Source organism: Lichenostomus cassidix, chromosome 1, assembly GCF_008360975.1.
Source record: "Lichenostomus cassidix isolate B80296 chromosome 1, HeHo_3.0, whole genome shotgun sequence".
Classification (NCBI taxonomy): Eukaryota; Metazoa; Chordata; class Aves; order Passeriformes; family Meliphagidae; genus Lichenostomus; species Lichenostomus cassidix.
The window spans coordinates 94,672,827-94,699,712 of NC_139479.1; the positions used below are offsets into that span (position 1 = coordinate 94,672,827).

Sequence of the window (26,886 nt, forward strand, 5' to 3'; positions counted from 1 at the left end):
AACTACCTATCAGTCATGTTCATAAAAACAATTTCCAATGTCTGTTTTTGCTGGCCTTAATTCAGAAAGGGTTGTAGTCCTGTAAAGTCAACTGCTTAGAGTTATGTGAAAGCTTTGTCTAAATTATATACCTACCTTTGCCTAACACAAAATTACATGATCATGAAATTCAGCTGGCAAAGAAAATGATAAAAATATTTTATTGGCTAGGGGAGTGCCTGTTCTTTTTAAAAATTTATTATTTATTTAAGCCAACTTTTTTGACCTTTGCATATCTTCAGTAAAACTGCTCTCTCAAATACTCTGGATACTGTTCTTCAGGAAGACAGTATTTTGGATGAAGTTAACACAAAATATTTTTACCCTGTCACCAAAGTCACTAAGTGCTATTATCAGTTAAAGCACTTCTTCAATTAAGCAGTTGATTTCTTAATTCAGATAATATATATAACCATACATTAACCAGCAGAAGTTGGGTTCCCAAAAAAAGCCCTGACCAAAATGACGCAATTAATGTAAGAACACAAGCAAACAAATAAATAACACCAAAACCCTCAAACATTTTAGGGTCCTCTTCCATTCTTAAGTGGATATATGCAGACACAGTCACTGTGACCTACTGAACCACAAAAGACAAAGTCAGCAGCCAAGGAAAAATCTTTGCAAATAGCTGACTTCTTACAATATCAATCTTTATCTTTAACAAATCACTATCTATTCAGCACTATTGAGGGTATTTTCTATATAGGAATATATGACTAAGCATACAGTTATCAAAAGAAAGTGGAAAAACTTAATGACACAGTATCAAAAATATACTATGCTTAATACATCCCTTTTTTGTTTCTGGAAACACATTGAAATCCTTTAACTCACAATTGCTGCACTAGGCTTTTAACTTCATTCAAGTGGTTTTATAGAAGTATTTTTTTAAAACTAAATAAATCTCAGTCACTACAAATATTTGCTTGTGAGTCTGTTTGAATCTTAAAACTGCATTTTGTCTTTTGAATGAAGAAATCATTTTTAAATATCCAAAGTCATTTGGCATGACCAAAGAAACAGACTCTCTTGAAAATCCTTACACAATTATCCAGGTACCACTAATTTAGGGACTTTCGTTCAAATAGCCCATGCAACACAGACTTGATCAGACTTGACTTGATTGTCAACTTATTTTATTTATTGTTTGTGCACACTTTTCTTTCTTGCATCATAAAGAATTTACACTGCATCTCTATGCAGATTATAATTGTTCATTACTATTTGGCCTAAGAGCTTCTTTCCAAAGCAATTTAAGGGGCATGAGTTGCTGGAGCATTAGAGTTTCATTTGGCCAGAGAGATATCAACTAGTTAATATGGAAGTGTTGGGTCAAACACTGACTACCTAAGGTATTAATGACCACAGCTAAATTTGCCTTACAAAAAGAAATTACAGTGAAGTAAGCTACAATAAATCAAATGCTAGTAAGTCCAAGTAACCATATTAATATGTCTTAACTTCATGCACACACAAAACCTGAGTTCATTCCAATTGAAATTGTTAGTTGTGCTTCTGTTATGGTTTTATAGCTATGGCAACGGTAAATCATCAATTGAACTTCACTACTAAAGCATTTGGAGACAAGGGTGGGGAGGCAAAAAAGATTTTTACATTAAAAAGAATTCGAACTGAAAGTAGCACTGAAAAGTGGACAAAAATTGATATACCATGAACACAGTAAAAAGCTGCCTTTAAGATGGTGCAGGCCTCTCCGCATTCATTTGTTGTCAACGAGCAGCATTCCTTCAAACTCATTTCACAAACCTCTCCCTCTCCATTTCTACATTTTACTATCTGTTTTCCCCATTATGTTAATTGACTGTTGTAAAGAATTTGTTACTGCTTCAAGACACTGATGTTTATGGCTACTTCCCATTCTGTTAATTTTTCATACAAAGCATTTCATTACATTCAACATAGTGCAACTTAGACACTAAAATAGAAACAGGAGGGATTATGAAGATGTTATAAGAAATTTTATTGTCATGGATTTCTATGCAACATCACCATTAAATCAGACAAGGCTGATGGACAGTTGTAGAATGGCAAGGACTTTGTGCAGGAAACCACATTGCTTCCAAAGGGGATGCTGCTGAGGCAGCCTATTGCCCAGGAATATATGCCTTCAGTCAGTCAACAGCTAATTAAAAGCTGTGCAAAGGAGGCTGTTATCTAAGCTCTTCCTGAACTAAAAGGAAGGCTGCAATAGGAACTTGTCAGTGGGAAGCTGTAAAGACTCATCTCTTGGACAAGGGCATCACAATTGTGACCACAGACAAATGTGGAACAGGAATCCTATGTTTCAGGATTGCAGGAATTTCTAGACAGTTGTCATCATATTTCAGAGGAGGAAAAAGATAAAGTTTAATGGGTGCTTAAATAGTCATTTTGTACAAGTACAGTCTTGATAACACAAGTAATTTCTTTCACATGATCTACACAACTGAGTCTGTATCATACATAAGAACAACATACAAATTCTAATAATTTATTACTTCAACCTACACTTTTCAGATTTTTGTTTAATACCAGAATATACTTACATTGGCTGTAGGAAAAAAATCAAATTTAAAGTAGGCATATGTGGTGGCCAAACCTAATCATACTTTAGACCAACTCCACAAGCATCTCCTTGACAAAGAAAAGTCTACAAAAAAACCTAGGAAGTTGAGGTATTTGGTACTCTTAAGCTCTTACATAAACAAACGCAGAACCTTATCCCAAGTCTCTTGCAAATTAAGTATGTTGCATCCCAATAAAGACTGAGGATTACCATAAACTTGTAAAATTAACTTTGGAAAATCATCATGGAAACCTACAAGAATCATGTAAAAGCAGGGTTGCACTGATCATATCTGCAAATCCAGGCCTAACACACATGAAGACATTTGGACTTTGTTAAGTTCAAAAGGCACAACCTGAATGCCTGTTTATCTGCTGGCTGCATTTTTTGTGTGTGTGTTTGATGCCCAGTCACAAGGTCTGTGCTTTCACTGAGAACCAATTTACCTAATTTTGCTCTAAAATGCTGCTTAGGAATTCACATTAGGCAGCCTGACTAACTGCCCGGTGTGGCTGCATTTCTCTCACTTACTCAAACATCCTTACAGTTTGATGGTAAATATCAGGATGGTTTATAAGTAACAATGGTAGGAGGTTTATGATGCTGTAAATGATATCTGCCCTTGAGGGCTGCACTGACTTAATTTCGCAAGCACTGTAATAATCACATTTCTTAAAAAAAAAAAGGCACAATTCACACAAAAAACTAAACAAAGCTCAAATGCACATACCTAGCCTCAGCAAACAGCTGAGAGAAGTGCAGTTATAGTGCAGAATACCAAAATAGTTTTGTTACAGTGATTCCTGTCAAAAGTTGAAAATGTAACCAAAGATGCACAGTTAATGAAGGTGATAAGTCTAAATGATCATACTGAAGTGTTCATTACAAAAGAACTTCTGAACAGAAAGTAAGGCCAGAGGGCACTTCCAAATGATGCTGCAAGGAGAGGTCTGCTTGTAGTTTCAAGTGGATGTTCATGGACATCTGACAGAAATGTTGTAATATTTCAAGTGTGTTTTTAAATGCCCACTAAAATGGCTACAAAATACAATATTATTTCCTCCCACAGATTGAAAAAGCTTCTTGAACAAGAGACAGTATATCAGGCAAAAAAAGAAAAGGAAAACAACAAGAAAATAGCTAAACTAAAAGAAGAATTGACTAAACTGAAATCCTTTGCTTTAATGGTCGTGGATGAGCAGCAAAAACTCACTGAGCAGTTGAATCAACAAAGTGAAAAAATTCAAGAATTAACCACTTCTACAGAACAAGCACACGAGAAGCTGACTTTTGCTGAAGCAAAAATTCAAGAAGAGAAACAGAGATCCAGCAGGCTGGAGGCTGAACTTCATGCCCAGAGCAGTAAGATTTCCCAAGACCAAGAAGCAATGATGGCCAAACTAACCAATGAAGACAGTCAGAATCGCCAGCTCCGGCTAAAATTAACTGCTCTCAGCCGACAAATCGATGAGCTGGAAGAGACCAACAAATCTTTACGAAAAGCAGAAGAAGAGCTGCAAGACCTGAGGGATAAGATAAATAAGGGAGAGTGTGGAAATGCCACACTTATCAATGAAGTAGAAGAACTACGGAAACGACTGCTGGAGATGGAAGGAAAAGATGAAGAGCTCATAAAAATGGAAGATCAGTGTAGGGAACTTAATAGAAGGTTAGAAAAAGAAGCATCACAGAGCAAGAACCTTAAAGGAGAAGTTGATAAACTTAATAAAAGAATTATGGAGCTGGAGAAACTAGAGGATGCTTTCAACAAGAGTAAACAGGACTGTTATTCCCTGAAATGCAACTTAGAAAGAGAAAAAATGTTAACAAAGCAGTTGTCCCATGAACTGGATGGCTTAAAAGCTAGAGTCGGTGAGCTTGAAGCAATCGAAAGCAAGTTAGAAAAAACTGAGTTTACACTTAGAGAAGATTTAACAAAGCTGAAGAGTCTAACAGTGATGCTTGTGGATGAAAGAAAAACTATGGGTGAAAAAATAAAGCAAACAGAAGAAAAGCTGCAAGCTGCAACTTCTCAGCTTCAGGTGGAACAAAATAAAGTGATGTCAGTTACAGAAAAGCTGATTGAGGAAAGTAAAAAAGCACTGAAATCAAAATCTGATGCAGAGGAAAAAATGTCCAGTGTTACAAAAGAAAGAGATGAACTGAAAAACAAACTCAAAGCTGAAGAGGAGAAAGGAAGTGATCTTGTTTCCAAAGTGAATATTCTAAGTAAAAGACTTCAGTCACTTGAAGATGTTGAAAAAGAGTTTCTTAAAAATAAACGTAAGGAGGGTACTAAATCTAGCACCTCCTTGCAGCAGGAAAACAACATAATCAAAGAACTTTCTCAAGAAGTTGAGAGGCTTAAGCAGAAGCTCAAAGAAATGAAGTCTGTAGAAGATGATCTTATGAAAACTGAAGATGAATTTGAGTCTCTAGAACGAAAATATGTCAGTGAACGGGACAGAGCCAAGCTCCTATCAGAGGAGCTGGAGGCTGTGAAAATGGAATTGGCGAGGTATAAATTAACAGAAAAGGCAGAATCCAATCAGGAGCAGCGCCTTTTTATGAAACTCAAAGAAGAGGAAGCTAAATCAAGTCATCTTTCCAGAGAAGTAGATGCACTGAAAGAGAAAGTTCATGAATACATGGCAACAGAAGACCTAATCTGTCACCTGCGAGGTGATCACACAGTCTTACAGAGGAAACTCCTCCAGCAAGAGAACAAAAACCAAGAGTTAGCAAGAGAAATGGAAAGCCTCACGAAAGAATTGGAGAGGTACAGATCCTTCAGCAAGAACATCAGGCCCAGTCTCAATGGGAAGAAAATTTCGGATGTGCAAGTTTTTTCTAAAGAAATCCAGACAGATCCAGCAGACAATGAACCACCCGATTACAAAACCCTCATGCCTTTAGAGAGAACGGTCATAAATGGGCGTGTCTATGAAGACAGTGATAATGAGGAGGAACAATCAGCGTCTTTCAAAAGCAACTCATCCACCACAAATGCTGCAAACAAAAAGCTATGGATCCCTTGGATGAAGTCCAAAGAGAGCCATCCTCAAAATGGAAAGGTACACATAAAGCAAAATGGAAACTGTGCACAGACTGGAGATCTAGTGCTAAGCCATACACCTGGCCAACCTCTTCACATAAAAGTAACTCCAGACCATGGACAGAACACAGCAACCCTTGAAATAACCAGTCCTACTGCTGAAAGCCCTCACTCCTACACAAGCACAGCAGTTATACCCAACTGTGGCACTCCAAAGCAAAGAATTACCATTATTCAAAATGCCTCATTAACACCTGTAAAATCAAAAGTGGGAGAAGGTTACATAACCCCGGAGCATGTAATTTCTCCTATTACTATGACTACTTTTGCAAGATCTCAAACTCCTGAATCCTGTGGTTCTATAACTCCTGAAAGAACAATGTCCCCTTTGGCTTTACCTGGCTCAAATTCTCAGGAACAAACACTCTCCTCGGAGCCTTTGGAAATGGGAGCCAAGCATGCTGTTTTTAGAGTATCCCCAGACAGGCAGTCATCATGGCAGTTTCAGAGATCTAACAGTACAGGATCAAGTGTAATAACTACTGAGGATAACAAAATCCACATCCACTTAGGAAGTCCTTACGTCCAAGCTCTCACCAATTCCAAGCCCATCAGCCCTTGTAATGCAGTGCAAGACAACAGAACTCCAGCACTAGCTAATGGCCTCCCCACTAAGCCCACCAATAAAATCACCAGCAGTATCACTATCACCCCAACAGCCACTCCTCTTCCACGGCAATCACAAATTACAGTAAGTAATGTCTATAACTGACCCCCCCATACATGCTGACACCCTTACCAGCAACCCATCCTGTTTTTCATCCCAGCAAGAATTATTTGGAACGGCCTCTTTACTTTGGGAAAGATCTGTGCATGAACTATACAACAGCATATGGAACTAACGTTAAGTTTTGCCTGCTTAGTGTTATCAAGTGTGCACTTACTGTATACCTTCTTATTGAATTACAGTTATGTAAAATATTTAGTCTTGCACTTGAATAAATGCATCTTTATGTATTGCCATTTTCAAAATAACTCACATTACTTTTGACTGCAACTTGCCTTGGTAAAATATTTTAACATTACAAAAAAACCAGTAAATAATTGATTATTTTCATCATTGCTTGCTGAATATTTTTTTGTTTGTCATGTGTGGTTTGTATTTTTCTGCATGTATGGTAGAATTTGAATTAAGCCATAATACTGCCTGCTAACTTCAGATAAGATTTGATTCATTATCTTCCCTGCTATTTCCCAACTCCTTCTGGCCCTCTCATTTCAGGTAATTATCAGTACATTGCACACAAACATACAAAATATTATGTATGGTATAACACTGTTTGGTTAAAACTTTTTAAACCTTCCTACAAACTTTGCTTGTAAGTAAACCAAGTCCAGAAGCTTGTATCACAAAGTAATTCTCCCCATAGAAGGGGTTTTTTCCAATACAACAGAAAAACTGTAATCTTTTAAGTACACTGTAAAACAATAAACAACAGCATTTATATTTCCAAACAATTATTCAGGAGAATAGATTTACATATAATATTCAAATTTCATCTAAGCTCCTAGACATCAGTTTGACAAACAGTATACATCATACAGGCAGGCACACTGAAAAAAGAATCAAGATTACCCAACTATGGCATACCTTCATGTTTTTCACTCCACAGGCAGAGAAAGCTTGACAAAAGCATTAATAAGCAATACTAGACCAAGTCTCCAAACATGAAGGCCTCTTGATCTGGGATAAGTAGGAGTGTCATACAGAATGGACAAAGCAGGTTAAGGTATTTCAATGACAATTACAGTATTTGTGCTGAGGAAAAGGACATAAATGTAACCAATTCTGTTCTTTACACATGTGCCAAGCAGTCAATTTTAATTTCCCAGAAAATATTGCTAGTGATGGAGCAGTTTCACATACAATGTAAATCAGTCCAGAAGATCTGGAATGCACTTTCAAACTTCTCTTTTTTGCAAAAGCTGTCACTCCAAATCTAAATTGTAACAGTTGTTCTGATTCTAAAAAGTTAAATGCCTATGTATTTGATGCTTTTGGGGGAAAGTATTATTTAAAAAAAAAAATAACACCTGCAACCTCTTTATCAACAAGGAAGTTTGCATGTAAGCATAAAGTCCCTATTCACTAAACCCTTATCTTTATTCTGCCTATATTTCTTAGAGTAAAAAAAAATATTTCTGTGGTATAACTTAGCAACGGATTCAGCAAAGAACTTTGGCCCATGATCTCACACAATAAGGGGACTTCTATCATTTTAAGTCCTTTTGATTGACAGGAAACAAAATGTTTATAATTATAGCTAATAACTGCTTTTAGAACAGTTTCTACTGAAATGCAAAGTCCACTGCCCATATACACTTTTTCTCAGTAAACAATGGGAAGAAAAAAAAATTAAATAAGATACATGATAGAAATTGATATTAACATATGTATTACAGTTGAGCAGTGGCAATGACAAAAAGAGAAAATGTGGACCTGCACAACTCCAGGATATACAACCTGAAGTTACTAGGCTTCATAGGCTTCATAAAAGGTCCTTCTTCCTTGTTTTGTCTCACTCTATCTCCATGGCTGCACAAGAGCTCTGGGTCAGAAGGAATATATGGTCTTATTCTGCAAAGCAAATTTTGACTCACACCAACTTCAGCAAAAGTTACTGATGAAGACAGCAGCCAGCCTTCAGGTACAATGAGATTATGTAAGTTTTAGAGCATGATAATTATACAAACAAGTTACCTAATTACATTCAGGCTGCACATGCTTAATTTCAGGGGTCAGTCAAAACCAAAAATCTGTACATTCAAAATACATTCTCTGCACTTCAGTTTTTGGGATACTGCATATCCTGCTGACCTACACCTTAGATCTCTGCAGGAATACATTACAAGAATGGTACTGAGTAACTGTGTCTGAAGTACCCACTTGCCAGCATACTAACACACACCAAATTCTCCAAAAATTACAGGATTAGTGCTTGTCCTCCAGAGGCACCAATATTTTCTTCAGTTGGACTTAAAAAACTTGTAGAAAAAAAATCATATCTACTTTCAAAAATACACAAAAATGTGTTGATCATTAACCACCCAGCCATTTATTACAATATCTTATAAAAGAAAAGCACAAATCAGGACATAGCAATAAGCCCACATAGTCCTTTGGACAATTACCAAGCTATTATGAATAAGGACGTTCAGTCTTTAAAGCTAAGACTTGAATACAAAACAGAGGAGAGTTCACACCAGTACTTCTGTCCCTGTCTTAAACTCATAATGATTTTGCAGTAACCCTCTAATTAACAAAAGACAAAGGAAGCAGCCACTCATGACCATTAACTCCTAAGTAAAAGCATCAGCACTGCCTGGAAATAAAATTGCTACATTTCCTAAAAACACACCTTGATTAAGGGACGCTTACATTCCGCTACGGATGAAACAACCTCTGTTGCAGATTTAACTGACTTTGCAGCAAAATTTTTGTCAGGCATTTCGACAGATGAAAGATCAAATAATTATTTTTCCCTGAAAATAACATTTGCACAATAGAACAGGTTTGTTCTGTTCGAATTCCCAAGATCAATTTCAAAGCAGAGAAAACAAACACCTGGATGTATTTGCTGAGAGCTGAAACATAAGTGTTTAAACAGAAAGAAGTTAGCTGTAATTTTATCATAAAACAGCAAATAGAAAGCACAGCTTAAGGAATCAAATGATCGATTTACAAATTAACCTCAAGTTGTTCAGATCACCACTCCATATTTCAGAGTATTTCCATTTTGCTGAGTGGGAATATCCACCTGCTGCCTTGGCAGACGAGAAAACAGCAGAGCAAGGAGAAATTTAAATAACTTATCTGCACATTGATTCAAGCACTCTGAACAAAAATATCATCAAGCACAATTCGACAAGTAAGGCAGTTTTTCTAGGAATTTCAACTACTCTGTAAGTGGTAAGTATTGCTGTTAATTTGGAGGCTGAGACACTTTTGCTTTCAGCAGTTGCTCAAAAGCCTAAAGTCTGACAGATATGTAATAATTCATTTAAATGTTACAGGGAAATAAGGTCACATAGTAAGAAGCATATATCAGAGGGATTAAACTGTGAAAGAGAGCGTAAAAACAGTTTTCAGCAGATCATAATATCAATCCTTCTCTTTTCCAAAACTCTTGGCAAGCATCTCCTCTAAGGTCTAAAAATCTACCCTTTCCCTTTGATGTTTAGTTCCCAGGAAAAGAAAGGGAGAATTAACTGATTAAAAAATGACAGCAGGTACCAGCCCACTTTGCTTCACCTTTTTGGTTTTATTTCAGTGGATGATCAAACGGACACAAACAAGGGCAGCACCAACACTTTGGCGCTCAGCATTTTTAAGCCATTCTTTTTATGTGATTAAATATCTCAGAAGAAATACTTGCAATTTTTGTCCATAGAGGGAGGATAGATGAGAAGAGGGAGGGAAAAGAAGGAAAAGCAAAAAGAAGAGAATACAAAGCGATAATGATAATCAGAGAGCAAAGTGCCCATCCATCAACTATAAGGTAGCATTTCAAGTTATTTAAAGAACTCTTGTAAATCACTAATTAAGAAATAGAACTGACAAAATTACAGGAGCAGACCGCTAATCTTCCTGATCCAAAGCACTGTAGCCAATGAGGTGTCTGGGGACAGAATGTAAGGCTGTAATAAGAAAAAGTTCTGTATGTAAGCATTTCATGCAAGGCTTAGGAAGGCATGCTCCCCACACTAGGGACAAAGTAATCAGAAATAGAATTTTACAGCTCTAGTTTCTGAATAAGATTCAATGGATGCTGCAGGGTTAGGTGATGGAAATGCAGTAACCATCTGCAGGATGACTTTGTCCCTAGGAAACAGATATTGAGACAGGCAAAACAAAAACTGACAACTGCCTAATCTCCAGGCTTAAGCAAAGACTACCAAAACATTATGTTACCAAGAAACAGAAGAGAAAAAGATCTTATGGTTCAAGTACAGCACAAGTGGGTGTATAAAAATGTTTTAAAATTAACACCAAGTACTGTAAGTGGGAAACGGCTAAAAAAAAAAAAAAAGACAAACCATAAAAATTTAAGCAGTGTGAAGTGTTTTCACAGATCTGCAGCCAGAGGCCCCAAGATGAAGCTGAATTCTCTCTGTGCTGTAGCTAGCACATTAGCCAATGACCCACCATACTGTGGGCACCCAGAAAGCCTCAAATATCAGAGCTGCCAACCCAATATGATTCTCTTCTGACCACAAAGCAAAGCATTCTTGAGAAACACATTTTGAGTACAAGTGGAAAGACTTCTTTTAATCATTGTCTCATCATCTGCCATGCCATGATCTGACATCACAGGGTCTTCAAACAGGGATGGGCCAAAGAAGCTCCCTCCCCTTTTTTGCCCCTACCACAAGCCATATTATAAAATACTGCCCTTTCAGTTGTGCTGTCACTACTGTTCCAGAAGGCAGCACTGTGAACCAGATCAAGAAACTAACCTGGATTTAAAAAAACAAAAGCAAAACCACAAGCAAAAGGCCATACACCAGAAATCCTCATCAAAAAAAACCCCAAAACCAAAAACCAACCAACCTCAACAAAACAGGATCCATTTCACAGCACAACTTTATAAAAGAGCTACATCAGCATAACTGAATGGACATGCAAAAAGGAAAAGGAGCATTTTATAGTGCAATCACTGCCAAAGCCCTGGTCCCATCACCTTTGATGCTACTACTATCGTCTGAAGAGATACAATCTAGCATGCAAATAAATCACAAAGCACTTCAAATATACAACAAACATTCATCAGTCCTGTTAACATCATTCTGCATCTCTCATGGGAGAGAAGTTAATTGACTTGTGCAAAATCTGAGCAAGGCAGTTTTGAACGTGACTAGTATCTTTATTTTCTTATTTGTGATTGTCTCATACTCAAGCCACTATAGGTCACGTTTTATCCTGAAGAAACATCAGTCTTAGCTGGTAAAAGGTAGAGTTTTTAATTTTAATTATGATTTTATATATATTATGGAAAAAAATACATTTATTTTAAATAGGACTCTGATTAACACACCTTTTAATGTGGCCTTGCCAGAGGGAAACAGCCTGCTCACAGACAGAAAAAAAAGCCATGTTGGTAAAAGCACAGGGTCATTTTCCTTCTCCATGCAGAACACATTTGGGTCCAACATGGTTACCCCTGTAAACTTTTTCAACATATAAATTTACTAACATGGGGAAAATATACTCAAAGCTTTTGGACAGACAATATTGATAATGATGTTTTCATGTTAAAAGGCATGTGTGGGTATAAGTGCAGTTTCAAACACCTTTAAAAACTTAAAAATACTCCAACACAAATATCCCTACCTGCCCCCAATCCGTACAGAATGATTTTCCCCTGCCAAGAATTTTGCTCAACAAATGGCAGTGCAGCTTTGTGATCTGCTGGTCTCACCCAGAGAATTGTATTCTAATACCTCTGACACTTCAGCGCCTGCAGAAACATGTAAGTGCTGACAATCCCCTCTGCAGGACACAACTGTTTCTGCAGTGTGTGTAATACTTAAAAAAGGTCACACACTTCTGTTCCTAGGGAACCCCAAGGGCCTTAACAAGGTGCCTAAGACCCCTTTGACTTTCAAGGGGCAAAGGGAATATTAACAGCAAAAACTGTTCATCCCAGCTGCATGATGATGCTGACCAACCAGCCCCAGGTAACCTTGTCCTATGGGAGTAGACCCACAACATAAACTCAATTTTCTATTAGAAATGAGGCTTTATATTATCCAAAATTTAAAAGGTTATCACATTTCCCAGTGAAGACATGTCTCAAGGAAAGCAAGGCACATAACAGAATTTTAGAAACTGCAAATACAACTTCTGTCTCCAACCCTTCTTTTCCCCACCACCAGAAAGTGTATTTAAACTCAGCATTCAGGAAATAAGACCACAGTCACACATTTAAGTGCATTAGTGCAAATTGTGCCACATATATGGAAATAAGTTCTAATATTAATACAGATTTTTCTGTCAAGTATGCCATATTATCGCAATCAAGAGGGCTGTAATAGAATAGAGCAAATATCAGCAGAAGAGTAGAATATGCAGAAAACAGAGATTAAAAAGGATCTCAGGACATTTTTGAGCCTGTTGCCTTACTATAACTTGACTTTAAACCTTCCAAACAAAAACCTGGTTCATATGGTTCTAAAAAACTTCTGCAATGACAACTTCACAGTTACCCAGGAATCTGCAACAGGACTGAAATATCCTTGTCATTAAGAATCTTGCTGATTTCTAAACTAAATTTACGTTGCTGAAATTGTACTCCAGTATTCTCTTTTCTATTTCCCCACTGGACTCTGAAAATTATTTTCTCTGCAACAGACTTTCACATATTAGAAGACAATTATCACATCTCAGTTTTGTTTTCTCCAGATTAAACAAATCCAATTGCTCTCCCCTTACTAGCTCAAGTACTGCAATTCTACAGATTATTGTAGAGTCATTTTCCCTCTGCCGAGCTGTTTATAGTGGTGTGACAATGCAGTGAGCCAAGCCAGACAACAGCCTGGCTTAAGTCCTACCAGTGTAAGTCACAGCAAGGATTACACTGCTCCTGCTCACACATTTCAGTATTGTCACACACACAAATGTGTTGCATAAAAGGAAATTCAGAGCAACTGAGACTTCTCACTTTGGATTCATAGATGACAAATGCCAAGACCTAGTGAAAGAAAAGTAAAGGAAAGGAAGTATCTGAATGTTCTGTGCAGTTGAGGATGCCTAACCAGAAATTTCAGCCAAAGCTGTCTTGGAGACCAAAGGGAATATTCAAGTTTATCACTTGCAGACCTGGCTTTCATTCTCACTGCATTCAATCACCCAGGAACAAACTCAAGTCTGGCAAGAGGCTCACTTGTGCACATACAGACATGGACTTCTCTGTAAAGGATCTTCAGCACCATCCCCTGGCCACTTTCACTAAAGCTGGAAATGATACTCTGTTACTCAAAATTCTTAAACGAAAAATTTAAGCAATGAGAAAGAACCTTATCTAAAGTTATTTCTCCTAAATCAGATTCTACAATGGCTGTAGAAAGACAAATATGAAAACTTATAGCACAAGCACTGCATACCCCCCCCATTTAAATGAATTAAGTTCAATCAGGAAGCAAAGCACACATCAGACTTTCAGAAGGAAAAAGAAAGGGTTAGGACCAAAAGCAGAACTACTTCAACAGCACAGAAATATTTTCTCTCCTTTACACTCCCACACACACTTGCCTTAGCCCACTCCCCAGAAAGCAAGCATTGGTTTGTGTTAAAATCTGGCCCATATAAATAAACCGTTCTGTGCCCTTGGGGGATATATGGATATATATCCTGATATTTCAGAGCATGCTCTCTCCATTGACTTCCTGAAATTTGAAGGGCCATTTTCACATTAATGTGAAATTTCACATTAATGTGAATTTTCACAATTGTCACCTGTGCAGTGTTTGTCCCCAACCCTGAAGTACCTGCTGTCATTCACTATGAGAAAACAAATGTAGTCCCCTTGTAGTCCCTTGTAGAGCTCTCACTCTAGCAGCCTTTCTTCTGCCAATTCCTATTACAGGTACTTGATGTCTACTTCAGAAGTCAATTTAAAAATGAAATTAAAATGCAGCTTTCTTGATTCTTAGATCATTGCTTGCCTTGACTTTAACTGTTTATTTCTCCAACTAAGCATCACTGACAAAAACTTTGCTATTTTCCAAGTCTAATGCCTTGAACCCATCTAGTGCTGTTACACTTACAGACAGAAGTACCACGTAATCTTCTAATTTAAAATATGTGGCCAGTTAATGTTTTTGGGGTTAGTTGTCATTGTTATTGCAGTAATTATTTGCTGATGCTTACTTAGACACATTAAGTAAAGGAAAACTGCATAACTACTCAGATAGGTCACTCCTGGGCAGTATTTTGTTTCTGGAGGTGTTTCAAGAGCATTAATGGGAACTCACAAGGGATCTCTGGAACAGGAAAGGCAGCTCTGCTTGTTTTTTGAAAAATAAAAATATATTTTTTCCTCTTCTATCACTTGGAAAGATAGCAGCTATAAAAAGTGGCCTACAGATGGGAACTCAAGGAGCCATAATTAAACAGCAATGATAAACAAAAAGCCAGCAAATTCAGAATACAAATTAGAGTCCAAAAAAGAATGAGGGAGACTAAAAGCATTCACCTTGAAGGAGAAAATGAACTGGTAGAAAGGATGCATAAATTTGAAGAGAACTGAAGTAATTCATGATGTGCACATAGATTTCCCATACAACGAGAGTTTAAAATCAAATTGAAAAAGGCCACTAAAATCTGCATATAAGAGTTTCTTCAGTCACTGAGATCTGTGTAAAAACCAAAATAAACATCCCAAGATACAAGCCTGCTATAGCCAATGTATCTGCTCACATGCGTCTATGCTAAGTAGTAGGGAAGGACCTAGGAGTGTTGCACAAGGATTCTCAGTGCACATAACAACAAAACCAATGCAGAATTATGGTTACTTACAAGTGCTTTCCAGACAACTCCCACATAATGCCATTTCTTCTTTATAGGTACATCTTACAACAGTTTAAGCACTGATCCAGTCAATGGACCCAAAATGTTCTATTTACAACTCTTGTCTGAGATTCATAATTTGTCAAGTACAAGTTTTAGAAAACAAAGTTCAGACCTTGATCTAGCTAAACATGTAATTGAATTCAAAAACTTCAGTGTCAATAAGTGCTTTCCTTAAAATTAAGTTATTCAGTCTTTCCTCTCTAGAATTTGTATCAGGAATAATGAGAAAGAAACCAATTTTTTAGTGCTGTATGAGGAGGAAGAGAACTAGATGGGCAGTTTGTTAGATCCTTGCCTTCAACAGAAGTCAGATCAGTACAATCACTGAAGTGCAAGTTCAGCTGTCCTGGCACAGAAATTTACCACTGGTATAGTCTATCTGTATAGGAAAAAAGCCCCATAATACAGCTGTTATCCTTAAGTTTGAGCCTATGCCAAAAGTTAGAGCAATTCAAGTATTCAAGTACAATCAAGTACAATACAACCAAAAGAGAGCAATACAAACTCTGTAAGCAGATCAAACCTTGACAAGTTTATCAGTTATAATGCAGCTCTAGGCATTAAATGATAATACTTTAGACATATTCAATACTGTCATTCAGAATTGCAAAATACATCATTTTGAATCACAAAACAAAATCTGCTTGACATGAAATCTGATGAAGGCCATATTGTCAGTGGTGGTTTTAATGAACTAGACAGTAGTGCAAACTATAGGCCAGAGCACAGGGGTATTTCAACACCTAACTTCTCATTGATTCAATAAAACCTTAGAGCCTGAATACCAGTCAGATGCACAAAACCTGTAAAAATCTGGGCCTACAAATACCCTAATGAAGTACTTACACAACTGGTCAATCAACTCCAGACAACACTCCAACCACTCTGTAACCTAAGGAACCTCTGAACTGGAAAACTTCTCAAAAATACCCCAAACCAAACAACCAAACACAACTCCTAGAGGTACAGTCTCACTTTAGCACGCAAGACTTTACATAAATATCTTTATCTATTCACCTCAATGTACTTAGCAAATGATGGCTAATCTAATTCTTTTTATAGCTGAGAAACAGAAACATTTTCTATCATCTCTATATTTATATCAGACAGCAGCACTGCCAGTAATAGCTCACCCAAACATTTTATTCTCAAAACTATGCCTCATCTACCAGGCCATACCACATGGTCAGAGGCAAACTCTTCCAACTCAGTACTCACAGAAAGCCATACAGCAGTAACAACAATTATCATCAATTAACATCAATTCCTTTCTGAACACAGTGCCTTTAGTAATTGAAGCAAAATGCTTTTTGGTTTGGGGGAAAAGGGGGATTATTTTTTTTCTTTTCCTACTAACAATATGAATGCTAAAATTCCAGACTACCGTGAAAATGCATGTTAATTTTTTTTATTCAGCATTTAACAAAGAGTTTCAGTCGGGCTTAAGTGAAAATACTGGGGGTGCAGTGCATAAGGAACACTTCGCTGCCACCTAGAGGTAAAATCTTGAAGGAACAGAGGGAAAGAAAAACACAACTCCTTTTTCCTTACTCACTTTCAAAGCCAAACACAAACTCCTTTCTCAATGCATTAAAAAGAAGGGAGAAAAAAGCGCTACAAATTTAAATATGCTGATTTTAAAAATAAAAACATGTGAGAAGCTCTAGAGGTTCAAACTACGTATCTCCTCTTTAGCAGTGACCAGTGGTAAATGCCTCTGAATGTTAAGTATCAGGCACATTGGAGTAGAAAACCCAGCCAGCCTCTGGCAGCCTGCAACTTATGGCTATCCACAGAATAGCCATCTCCATCACATCTTTGTGTTTAGCAGTCCTTGATGGATGCCCTAAATCTGTACAAATTGTCTCCAAACCAATTTATGTCATCACCTCAAAAACTGTCTGTCCCAATGAGTCTCATAACTCACTGAACAAGGGAAAACTCTTCTTGCACACCTTTAACCCACCTTCAGTGTATGCCCTCTCAAGCGTGCTAGAGAATTGCCCTGTTCACCATAATATTACATTTCTGCTGTCATTCTTCTCACCACGATATATTTTCCAAACTTAAAAAGATTTAGTGTATTTTATTAATCTTCACTCAGAACACATTTCATAATTGACAGTCTTTGCCACTTTTTCAGCATTTTGGCGTACCCTTTATTGAGCTGTTTGGACAAAACCCTGCAAAACATTCACAATCTAGGTACTGTTTGGATTCACACACTAAGAAATTATGGGATTTGTTTTCTTCTACATTTTTCCTAGTAATTACTAACCTGCCTGTTACCTTTCTGACAACTGCCAGTTGCTGAGCAATGAGGACAAATTTACAGTGACTCCAAGATCTGTGTTCTGAGTGACAATATATGTCACTATTGTATATGAACCAGTTTTCCCTACATGTACTATTTTTCAATTGTTACCATTGAACTGACACACATTTTTACTCAATAACATAATTACTATCAGCTCTTGCTTCTAATACTCTCCCTGTTATCCCATGCACAAATACTATTATTTCAGTACTGTCTTCCCATACAGTTTATGAATATGTTGAGTTTCAGAGATGTCTGTGAGGCTCAGATGCTATCTCCTCTATACTATTAAAAACTAGCTCACTGCTCTGCTACCTATCCACTGCCACTTACTAACCTTGAGAATTTTCCCTATTTTTCCACAGCATTCACAAAATCTGCTCTAACAAGATTCTTCTGTTAATGACCACAATCAAGGTTTTTTTAAACATCCCAATATAACATGGTCACATCTATAACAGTAAGATGTTACTGTTAACAGTAACAGTAACAGTAACAGTAAAAAACTTAGGTAAAAAAACTAGGTAAAAAACTTACCTAGGTCTTTCCCTCCCACATGGGCCTCATAACCAAACAATCCAATAGCATGTACCTATATAACAATATCTGACTAAGACACCTGAGTTTTATCCCTGACAAGAAATGTGGATGTTTTCCCATCACAAAATTAAGCATGAAGGCAAACACGTTCCTTCTTAACTGACATTTCTACACTTTGATCAGTTCAGCAGTTACACTTATGAATCTTCTGTGAAGCTTTACTTTAAAGCAGCATCACACCCCTCTCTCATCACCAACAATTTCAGTGGTGGATTGCACATAACTAACAAGAATTCTGCAGTTTTAAAAATCACCTCCTTCAGAACACTTAGAAACATACCACACTGTTCTGGAAGATCATTACTATTTTATCTTTTTGTTATCAAAGTTCAATTAAGCCCAAGTTGATTTTTTTCCCCTACTCATGATCTATTAAGCCCATCTGTGGCATGCAAACTTTCCCCAAATTCCTCCATACTGCGCACATGCAATGATCTGATGTTGGCTCATCTTTACCCTTTTGAGAAACCTCAGTCATACACAATTACTTGCAGGTAAATGGCAAGCTTTTGATTTGTGATTATTTTTATTTTTTTTAATCAGCCCAGACAGATCATTATAGCCAATAGGAAGTTGTTTCTCAAAACTCATTTTGATCTAGCTCATTCTTATTCATACTGAAGTCACCAGAGTTCCAACATTGTTTTCTACTGTCCTCATTTGAATACCATTTCCATTTTACATGTTTTTTTAAAAATCAAGTTCTTTTACTCTGTGCTTGACTGAAAAAGGTATATAAAAAGGCTTGTGATGCAAAAAAGTTTTCTGATGAATAGTGCATGTTTAATCCTGGTTTCAGATAATGGCAGCTTTCATACAAGCTTCTTGACTTTTCAGTTCTTCACACCTTTTCAGTGCACATATTAACTTTTCTTATTATTTTTGTGTAGTTACTTCTTTGCAATTAAATATGACTATGACGGATACTAAAGGGAGAATTTTCTCACAATACATTAACTTTGTGTACACTGGTCACTGTCAAGGAATTATCTGTCATAGTAAAATATGAGCTGGGTATTGCCTGCTGCTCAGGACTGAATCAAGATATGCTTCTGCATGTGGAAGTTCTCAGATTATTCACACAGTCACACAGTTGAAGACTTTACACTGCATCACTCACTCAGCTCCTAGGGCTGATACTTAGTCAGCTGACAGACAGGAAGCCCCTCATTTATACTCAGGGTTTCAATCCATTCAGATTTTTTGATATTCACCAATCAATTAGGTAAGTTAAACACAAAGCTTCTGTCTCATTACCAACGACATAAAGGAAGTTCAGACAAACAGTTCTAAGAGCAGTATGTTCAGATTTACAAAGTGGAAAAGGCACTAGCGAGCTAAAAACCTCATTTGTTTCTCCTCCCTAATGTCTGACTTGTTTTCTCGGTTTATTTCCAGATTACCAACGCGTTCCGTCGTTCAGTTCCAACTCGGATCCCCAAACCAAAGCCTGCAAGTACAACCAAAGCACCTGTCAAAATTCCTGCTGAACATCTCAACAAACCACTCCAAGACAGCCCTTCTGGAAAGATACGCATTGTAAGGACTGTGTCTAAAGCCTGCCTTCAAGGTGGAGGGAGAAGGTAAATAATTTTCCATTATCTATGACATTGAAATGGATTTAAGCAATCTGAATCTCAGCAGCAGCTGTTTCCACTGGGGAAAAATTGGAAACTATCCACATGGTCAGCACATCAATGGTCACCAATCACAGGACATCAGCAGACAGCCAAATTCTTAGGAGCTAAAGTTAACTGCATGTCTGCAGGGACCATGCTCTGCCCCATTTTTTCTGGTGCCATTCCAGATTTTGGCACTCACAGTATAAGAGCACAAGACACAAATAAGTTTCTACTATAAATTCAGTTTTGACATGTTCTACAAATAACAATAGTAAGCTTGTCTCAGTAGATTTATAAAAATGTGGTCAATCACATGTTGCAGAAGTTGTCATGTTTTCCAAGTTGGTTTATTCAAGTGTCTCAGTATGGATATCGTAAGTTCAACAGTAAAGATGGAATGAAGAGAGGCATGGAGAAATCTGCTATTGTATCATGTATTGAACTTAGAGAAATGCAGAGCTCCTTGCTGTGCCAAGCATCACTTTAAAAGCATGATGTGAAGATAAGCAACTCCCTCCTCAAGGAGTTAACTAGTGTGATTATCTCCACTCAAATTCAGGGAGATGTTGTATCAGGAAAACAAATGCAAGAATCAAGATGGATATTGTTCGCATCTGCAATATAAACTTTTACAATTTGGACTACAGCATTTAGATTTCAGTTCATTTAAACAGTATTTTAGAAATCATCAAAGTTATTATCAGGCTTAACAGTAAGTTGTGGCTTACTGCACTTAAGAAGTGCAGTTTTATTCGTGCATTCCTCTACAATTTTGCCCTTCCTTTGAACTGCTCACAGTCACACAAAACATGTAACTGTATTGATAGCTCCTAGTGAAGGTTTTTTTAACTAAACTTTTTGCACAAGAAGTTCTAGTTCATCCATGAGAGAATTTGCCTTTTTGCTTTTCTTAAAGCATAACTTCTTCAAAAGACTTAAAATTCAAAGTTTCCTTTCAGCCAACATACACACGAGAAAACCCCAAACAAAAAACATACAAACAAAAACATTAGAAGAGAGTCCATGCTTGTTGTTTCCAATTTTCTGAAAAATAGCAATTGTTGATGTGCAAGAAACTTTCTCACTGTTCTACAGAATGTTAAGAAATACTAACAAAATACTACTACTACTGCAAGGACCTCCCCCCGCCCAAGAATCCTGTAATACCAACTAACACAAGTTACTGTTTTAAAACATAAAAATTAATTTATTTCTCTGGTATTAATGTCTCCCTCATTCTTCTTCCCCTAACAGAGTGCATTCCAACAGTCTAAATGGCTCAACTGATAATATGTGGAAAAACTCCTTACACATAGGCGTTTCTTTAAGAACTGCCAAATCCTAATTCCTAAATAAAGAAAAACTGGTCGTGATCACAGAGCCATAGCCAGAGCTGCAATCCTTTTGCTGAAGCAAGGAGAGATTCTGATGCATTCAGTTACCCGATTTTTCCCTTTTATTTCACAGCTAAAAGTTTAACTTAACCACTGAGACAGTACAACACATTAGCACTTCTCTGTGACTGTTTTTGCAAACCCACAAGAAACCTATGCCTTCCTCAACAGCTTCACAAGAAATTTTCTAGAAGTACTTTAAAAAGTTTAAAAAGATCAGTCTACTGAAAAATTACTTGAGCTGTGTCCTACAAGACATGCCTGTGTTAATATGCAGACATTAAAGAATGACTTTTCTATCAAAAAAGAAAAGGCTTCCAATTTTATTCACTAAATCTGCAGCTATCAAGTTCTGAGACTCCAGATCATGTATGCTCTGATCCAAGCACAGCTCACAGAAGCAGACCACTGCAGCTTGCAGAATGTATATAGATGTGAAGAAACACAGATTTCAAAAAGCAGCTGTCAACTTGGCACAATTATCAGAAAGATCTTCAAATATTGACCAACTTCCACCACAAGGAACAGCAACTCATTGATGAGCAAAAAAAAAGGTACAAACCTCTTAACACACAGTAGACCAACAGATCTCATCTCTTATCAAGCAACAGTGTTCCCACTGAATGCACTGCAATGATGAATCTGCTTCTCAATAGCTGCAAATCACACATTACAAATTGATGTTAACTGGCACTCTTCAGTCTACAGAAAGAAAAAAGAACCTCTGGCAAAAGAAATCAATTTCTGCGATAGCATCCTTTGCCTTAAAGCCCACAAAGGACCTCACAAGTACTGCCAAATTATCCTCCATGGTCCCACGTTATACTTCTCATCTTTTGTGCTGCTAACATACAAGTGTTTTGCTCCTGTCTTGCAATGACACAATTAATTTCTATCTATGAGGGCACAGCCCACAGAGACCCCCTACTTAAGGATCTAAAATTCACTAATGGAGATGCTACACTCCTACGGGATCAAGGGTGATAAAGAAAGCATGGAGAATGAAAGACAAGGAGTGGTAATATAGAAGGAGGAAACTGGAAGAATTTCTGAAAAATAGAAGTCCCTCTCCCTCAAACTAATTGAGAGATGTGGCACACTGGTTACAGGCAAGATCGGGACATTTAAGGCACTGTGAGAATTGCTCTTTTCTGCTCATGGAGAGAAGAGGGAAAAGTTGGTGTCCTTCACCGGTATGAAATAAACTCCGAATTCCTTATCCTTCCCCTTGTAATTCTGAATGCAATATAAAAATAACATGAAAGACTCGACAAAGTTGTGACACAATCTGGCAAAAGGGAGGTAAGGAAGCCCTGCAGTTACATGATGTGGTACATGTGTAACACTAAACTACGCTGCTAAACAGAGAATAATCCCTAACCACTCCCTCCACAAATCTCATCTCAAAGTTAAAGGTTTGCTGAAGAAGTTATTGGGCAAGATTCTTTAGTTTGTGTCATGTGACAAGGTAAAAAGATGGGTAATCCCTTTAGCATTTTTTCCCTTGGGTTTCGTGGGCTTTTTTTACATCTATAAATTACCTGCAAAAGGATAAACATTCATGTCTCAAGGTGAGAGTAACTACCTTTAATCTTTAATATGGACTCTAAAATTACTTCCAATGATGTGGCCAAAAGCAAATTTAGAATTCTTTATATATCCATACACTAGGATATATATTTATATATATTGTGTTTTCCTACTCTTTAGGTGGAGTGTATGAATGATGTTCAGACTCATTTTAAAAATAGCCTTTTTTAACTACAAGTTGCTAAAATCTAGAACACTTTTGAGAGCTGAGTTATGATGAATATTCTGTAGGTCAGAACTTATCCTAGATATAATTTTAAAGAATGTGGCAAAAGATCAGTATTTTAAAAGTACATTTTGAATTCTGCTTTGCACCTACAGTTATGGCAGAGATGCTATTTTAAAATAGGCCAGCAGATGAGCTTGGATAGTATTTTTTTAATGAAACTTGACGTTTCACAGAAATAAAATTGACCAAGTCCGTCAAAGGTGCTCATTAATGTGCAATTATTTTCTTGTATTGCTTCCTACACCATACATTGTGAACCCTGATTTCCTCTTTTATGCCAACTGATTTTAAAGCGTTTTACAGCATCCATAAGATGCTGTAAAAATTAACCTTTGATTTTACCTGTTTTACATGAAAAATAGCTACACAAAATAAAAGTAAGAGATGCTTTATGTTTACTGATAGCTTGTGTCAACTTAATCCAACAACAGGCTCCATAAAAAGAACCTGCTCCATAAAAAGAAGCAAGTTTACAAAGGTGGGCTACAGACAGCAGAGTTCCTGGTTTGCACAACACTCACCTGCAATCACTACTCACAACACACTCAATTAATGTTCTTGGAGGGAAGTATACAGGATCAGGTTAGACACTTTGAGAGGTTATTTTCCACATGAATTATTTTAGTAGCTCAAAAATACAATTGCAGAAACCCAAAGGAGTTTTTTGTAACTGGAAAAGTTGTCATTCACAGTCTCACCTCAAAGTCAGATGGTTCACCCATCATGTCAAAAGTTCATAATCAAAGCCCTGCTCTGTATCCAATTTCTAAAGGAAAGCTGCCAACATTGTAATAGTCAGCTAACCACGCACCCCAAATAAAGCCTGTGGTTGGCACAATGTGCAGGTAGGCTCTAAGAAAAATTCCTAATGAAGAGTTCCCATTTACCATGGGAACTGGGACAGCTTAAGGAACGTACATGAGACTAAAAATAAAAATTAAATGCTCAGAAGCCTTATTAGGTCTTGTGACCCCTCTTTATTATGTACATACAATTTTTATATTGCTTCCTCTCCAACTCTTCTCCAAGTATCTTCTCACAGGAAATAAGCAGCAATTAACCAGACACTAAAAGAACTGGAGTCTTTGCAGAGAGGCAGATAACTCCCAACTTACCAATATTGTACTAAAAAAAGAAATTTAAAAAACAATCAATAAAATAAAGCACTATAAAATCTAAAGTCATTTTAATTGCCTAGACCTACCTAAACTTTCACACTAAATCTAAACATTACAGATAAAACATTTTACAGCCTATGGTTTCGAGACACATTGAAAAAATACAGGTGTATGAGCCAGGTATCGTAATCATCAGGGAAAAAAAGACAAATCACTCACAGCATTATACACCAGAGTGCAATGGCTGGAGAAGAGCTATTTAGCTCCTGCCCATTTACAGTAACACAAGGCAAGGGTGATGCGACACACCCCAGGGAGCACATGGGTGATGCTTTTAAAGTACCACAGAGATTTTCCCTCCAAAGCCTCTACTGTGGATTTACTGTTTCCAAGGCCTTACAGAACTATAAGTAAGTTCACGTCGGTAATGGCAAACACAATCAGAACACTCTGAGTTGAAGGGACACACAAGAATCTTACATTATGCAAAAGCCTTTCATCCAGTAAACTCCGTTGGGAAGAAAATATGGTTTGGAAGGTAAATGAATGCAAGAGAGAGCTGAGCTCTGAATTCAAAGCGAGAGGTTTTCCCATTCCCTCGTCCCGCTTTTTCAGCTTTGCTTAAGAGTATTTTTGCTAAGTGGGTTCCTGTCGTTACCCAAGCAGTGGTATTTTCGTTTGCCGCTCCATCGCCTATCCCAGGGCTCAGAGATTCTGCTTGCAAGCAACCCCGCCGTCGGTAGCAAGCAGGGAGAAGCAGGCACAGGAAAACAGGCGAGTTAGAGTGGAAAACCTGAAGAAGTGAATTAAAAGCGGAGAAGGGAAAGGCGGAGGGGGGAAGTGGAAAAAAAGCCCAAAGCGCAAGGAAAAGGAAGGAGGGCCGGAGAGGAGGGTGGGGGCTGGCTCTCAAGAAAGCTGCTTTAAGCCCAGCGTGAGGAGCGAGCTCCAGGAGAGCAGTACCTGGCGTGCCGCCCGCCGCGGTCTCGGTCTCGGTCCCGGTGTCGCTGTCCCACCACGGCTCCTCCAGCGTGTCCCCCATGCCGCCACCGCCACCGCCGCGCATGCGCAGTGCCCGCGGGGCGGGCCGGGCTCCGTGCGCTCCTGCCGGGCGGGAAGGGACAGCGGTGCCGGGAGGGGACAGCGGTGCCGGGGGGACAGCGGTGCCCGGGGGACAGCGGTGCCAGGGGGGACAGCGGTGCTTGGGGCACGTCTGGTGCCGCAGCTTACACTGCATCCTGCAGAGCAGCCTCCTGGAATAAAAGCACGAGTTTAAATGCATGCTAGGGATTTTTTTTTTTTTTTTTTTTTTTTTTTTTTTTTTTTTTTTTTTTTAGTGGAAAATACAGAAGTGGGAGAAAGAGGAAAGGAATTAAAAGTATTACCCCCTCCTTCACAGCATCCGTTTAACTGCCTCAAAAAGCCCGGTTTTATACTGTAAAATACCTACTTTATACATTGAGGTTATTCATGTAATCTTTTCTGAGGAAGATTGGTGCCTGCAGAGAGTGTGTGTTCCCTTGGGATGGATGCTCCCGGCGCTTTGGGAGCCCATAGGATAAATGTGCCTGTCCTGTATCTCTCCCACAGGAGCCGAACCGCTCCAAGCATCCCGAGCCAAGCTGTGCAAGTGAGACACACCAGTGTAAGGACTGGAATTTCTCATAAGGCGGCACTGCTATTCCGTGTATAACCCGCTCCAGTGATTTCTCTGAACTTCCATTGACGGATACTGTTAATTTCCCCCTCTGAGGGAGCAGGTGGGTAAGGAACGTGCGTGACAGGTGACAGGGAGCATTGGTGTTGTTCTGCCCAGGGTGGCTAATGGATGTCACCGAGAGATTTTTAGCCCTTGGAAACCAAGAATTCTTGGTCAAACTTGTGACTTTTCCCCGAGTACAGCCTGTGGCACATTAAACACTGTGGGGGAAGTCACTTAATAACCAAACTTACATCTGGCAAAGCGGCTCTGCTTTATGAAAACCCAAAACATTCAGATCTCCGGCAGAACGCTCCCCTGCCCTGCTCCAGGCGCGCTGCGCCGCCGCTCCCTCAGCGGCTGTCCCGGGCTATCCCCGGGCTGTTCCCGGCTGTCCCCTGGCTGTCCCGGGCTGTCCCCAGGATGTTCCCAGGATGTTCCCGGCTATCCCGGGCTGTCCCTGTCGCCGTCCCTCCCCCGCCGCCGCCCCGCCTCCCCCGCGCCAGGCTTCCGCGCTTTGCGGCCCGCGCGCCGGCGGCAGGCGGGACCGCAGCCGGGAAGCGAACGGCCGGGAGGAGCTGTCGGGAAGGGAAACACCTCCCGAGCGCGCTTTACGGCCGGGCGAGCGGGCACGTCAACAGCTATGGCGGAAGGGGAAGAGGCGCCGCCGCCGCCGGGCAGCTGGTGAGTTAGGGGCTGTGGGTGCTCTCCGAAACGCTGCCCTCCTCCCCTCCGGGCGGGGACGAGCGGGACGAGGGGAGAGAGGCTGGAGCGGCCCGCCCGGCGCCGCTGTCCCCCCGGAGCCGCAGCGCTCGGGGCGTGTGCGGGTGGCTGTGGGATCCCCGAGGAATCCCAGCAAACGCCGCTGGCGCTCGGCAGCTCCGTGAGCCCGGAGAGGAGGGGAAAACACGGCAAAACACGGGCAGGCACTCAGCGAGGGCCCTGCCCAGCCTGCAGCCGGGCGGCCGCTCCAGTTTGGAATGACAGCTTTACTATGCGGTAGGAGCTGCTCCAGGACCTGCCTGG

General features: G+C 39.0%; 3 protein-coding genes across 13 annotated transcripts in view; 2 read left to right on the forward strand and 1 right to left on the reverse strand.

Moving 5' to 3' along the window:
- FILIP1L (filamin A interacting protein 1 like) overlaps positions 1–23,444 on the forward strand; it is a 187,810-nt gene extending 164,366 nt beyond the window's left edge. For 4 of the 5 annotated variants that reach the window (XM_085071815.1, XM_085071830.1, XM_085071822.1 and 1 more), the window contains 3 exons: positions 3,678–6,414; positions 19,610–19,794; positions 21,088–23,444. In XM_085071815.1, coding sequence (XP_084927941.1) covers positions 3,678–6,414; positions 19,610–19,794; positions 21,088–21,178 — 3,013 coding nt within the window. In that variant the 3' untranslated portion in view covers positions 21,179–23,444. The remainder of the gene's footprint in view (positions 1–3,677; positions 6,415–19,609; positions 19,795–21,087) is intronic. The other variant, XM_085071838.1, reaches the window with a different exon arrangement.
- The window catches only part of CMSS1 (cms1 ribosomal small subunit homolog), a 220,243-nt gene extending 194,990 nt beyond the window's left edge, over positions 1–25,253 (reverse strand). The window contains exon 1 of the mRNA XM_085071862.1: positions 25,125–25,253. Coding sequence (XP_084927988.1) covers positions 25,125–25,227 — 103 coding nt within the window. The 5' untranslated portion in view covers positions 25,228–25,253. The remainder of the gene's footprint in view (positions 1–25,124) is intronic.
- Positions 25,254–26,424: 1,171 nt separating this feature from the next.
- The window catches only part of TBC1D23 (TBC1 domain family member 23), a 32,930-nt gene continuing 32,468 nt past the window's right edge, over positions 26,425–26,886 (forward strand). For 3 of the 7 annotated variants that reach the window (XM_085071930.1, XM_085071945.1, XM_085071963.1), the window contains exon 1: positions 26,425–26,544. In XM_085071930.1, coding sequence (XP_084928056.1) covers positions 26,504–26,544 — 41 coding nt within the window. In that variant the 5' untranslated portion in view covers positions 26,425–26,503. The remainder of the gene's footprint in view (positions 26,545–26,886) is intronic. The other 4 variants (XM_085071903.1, XM_085071954.1, XM_085071937.1 and 1 more) reach the window with 2 other exon arrangements.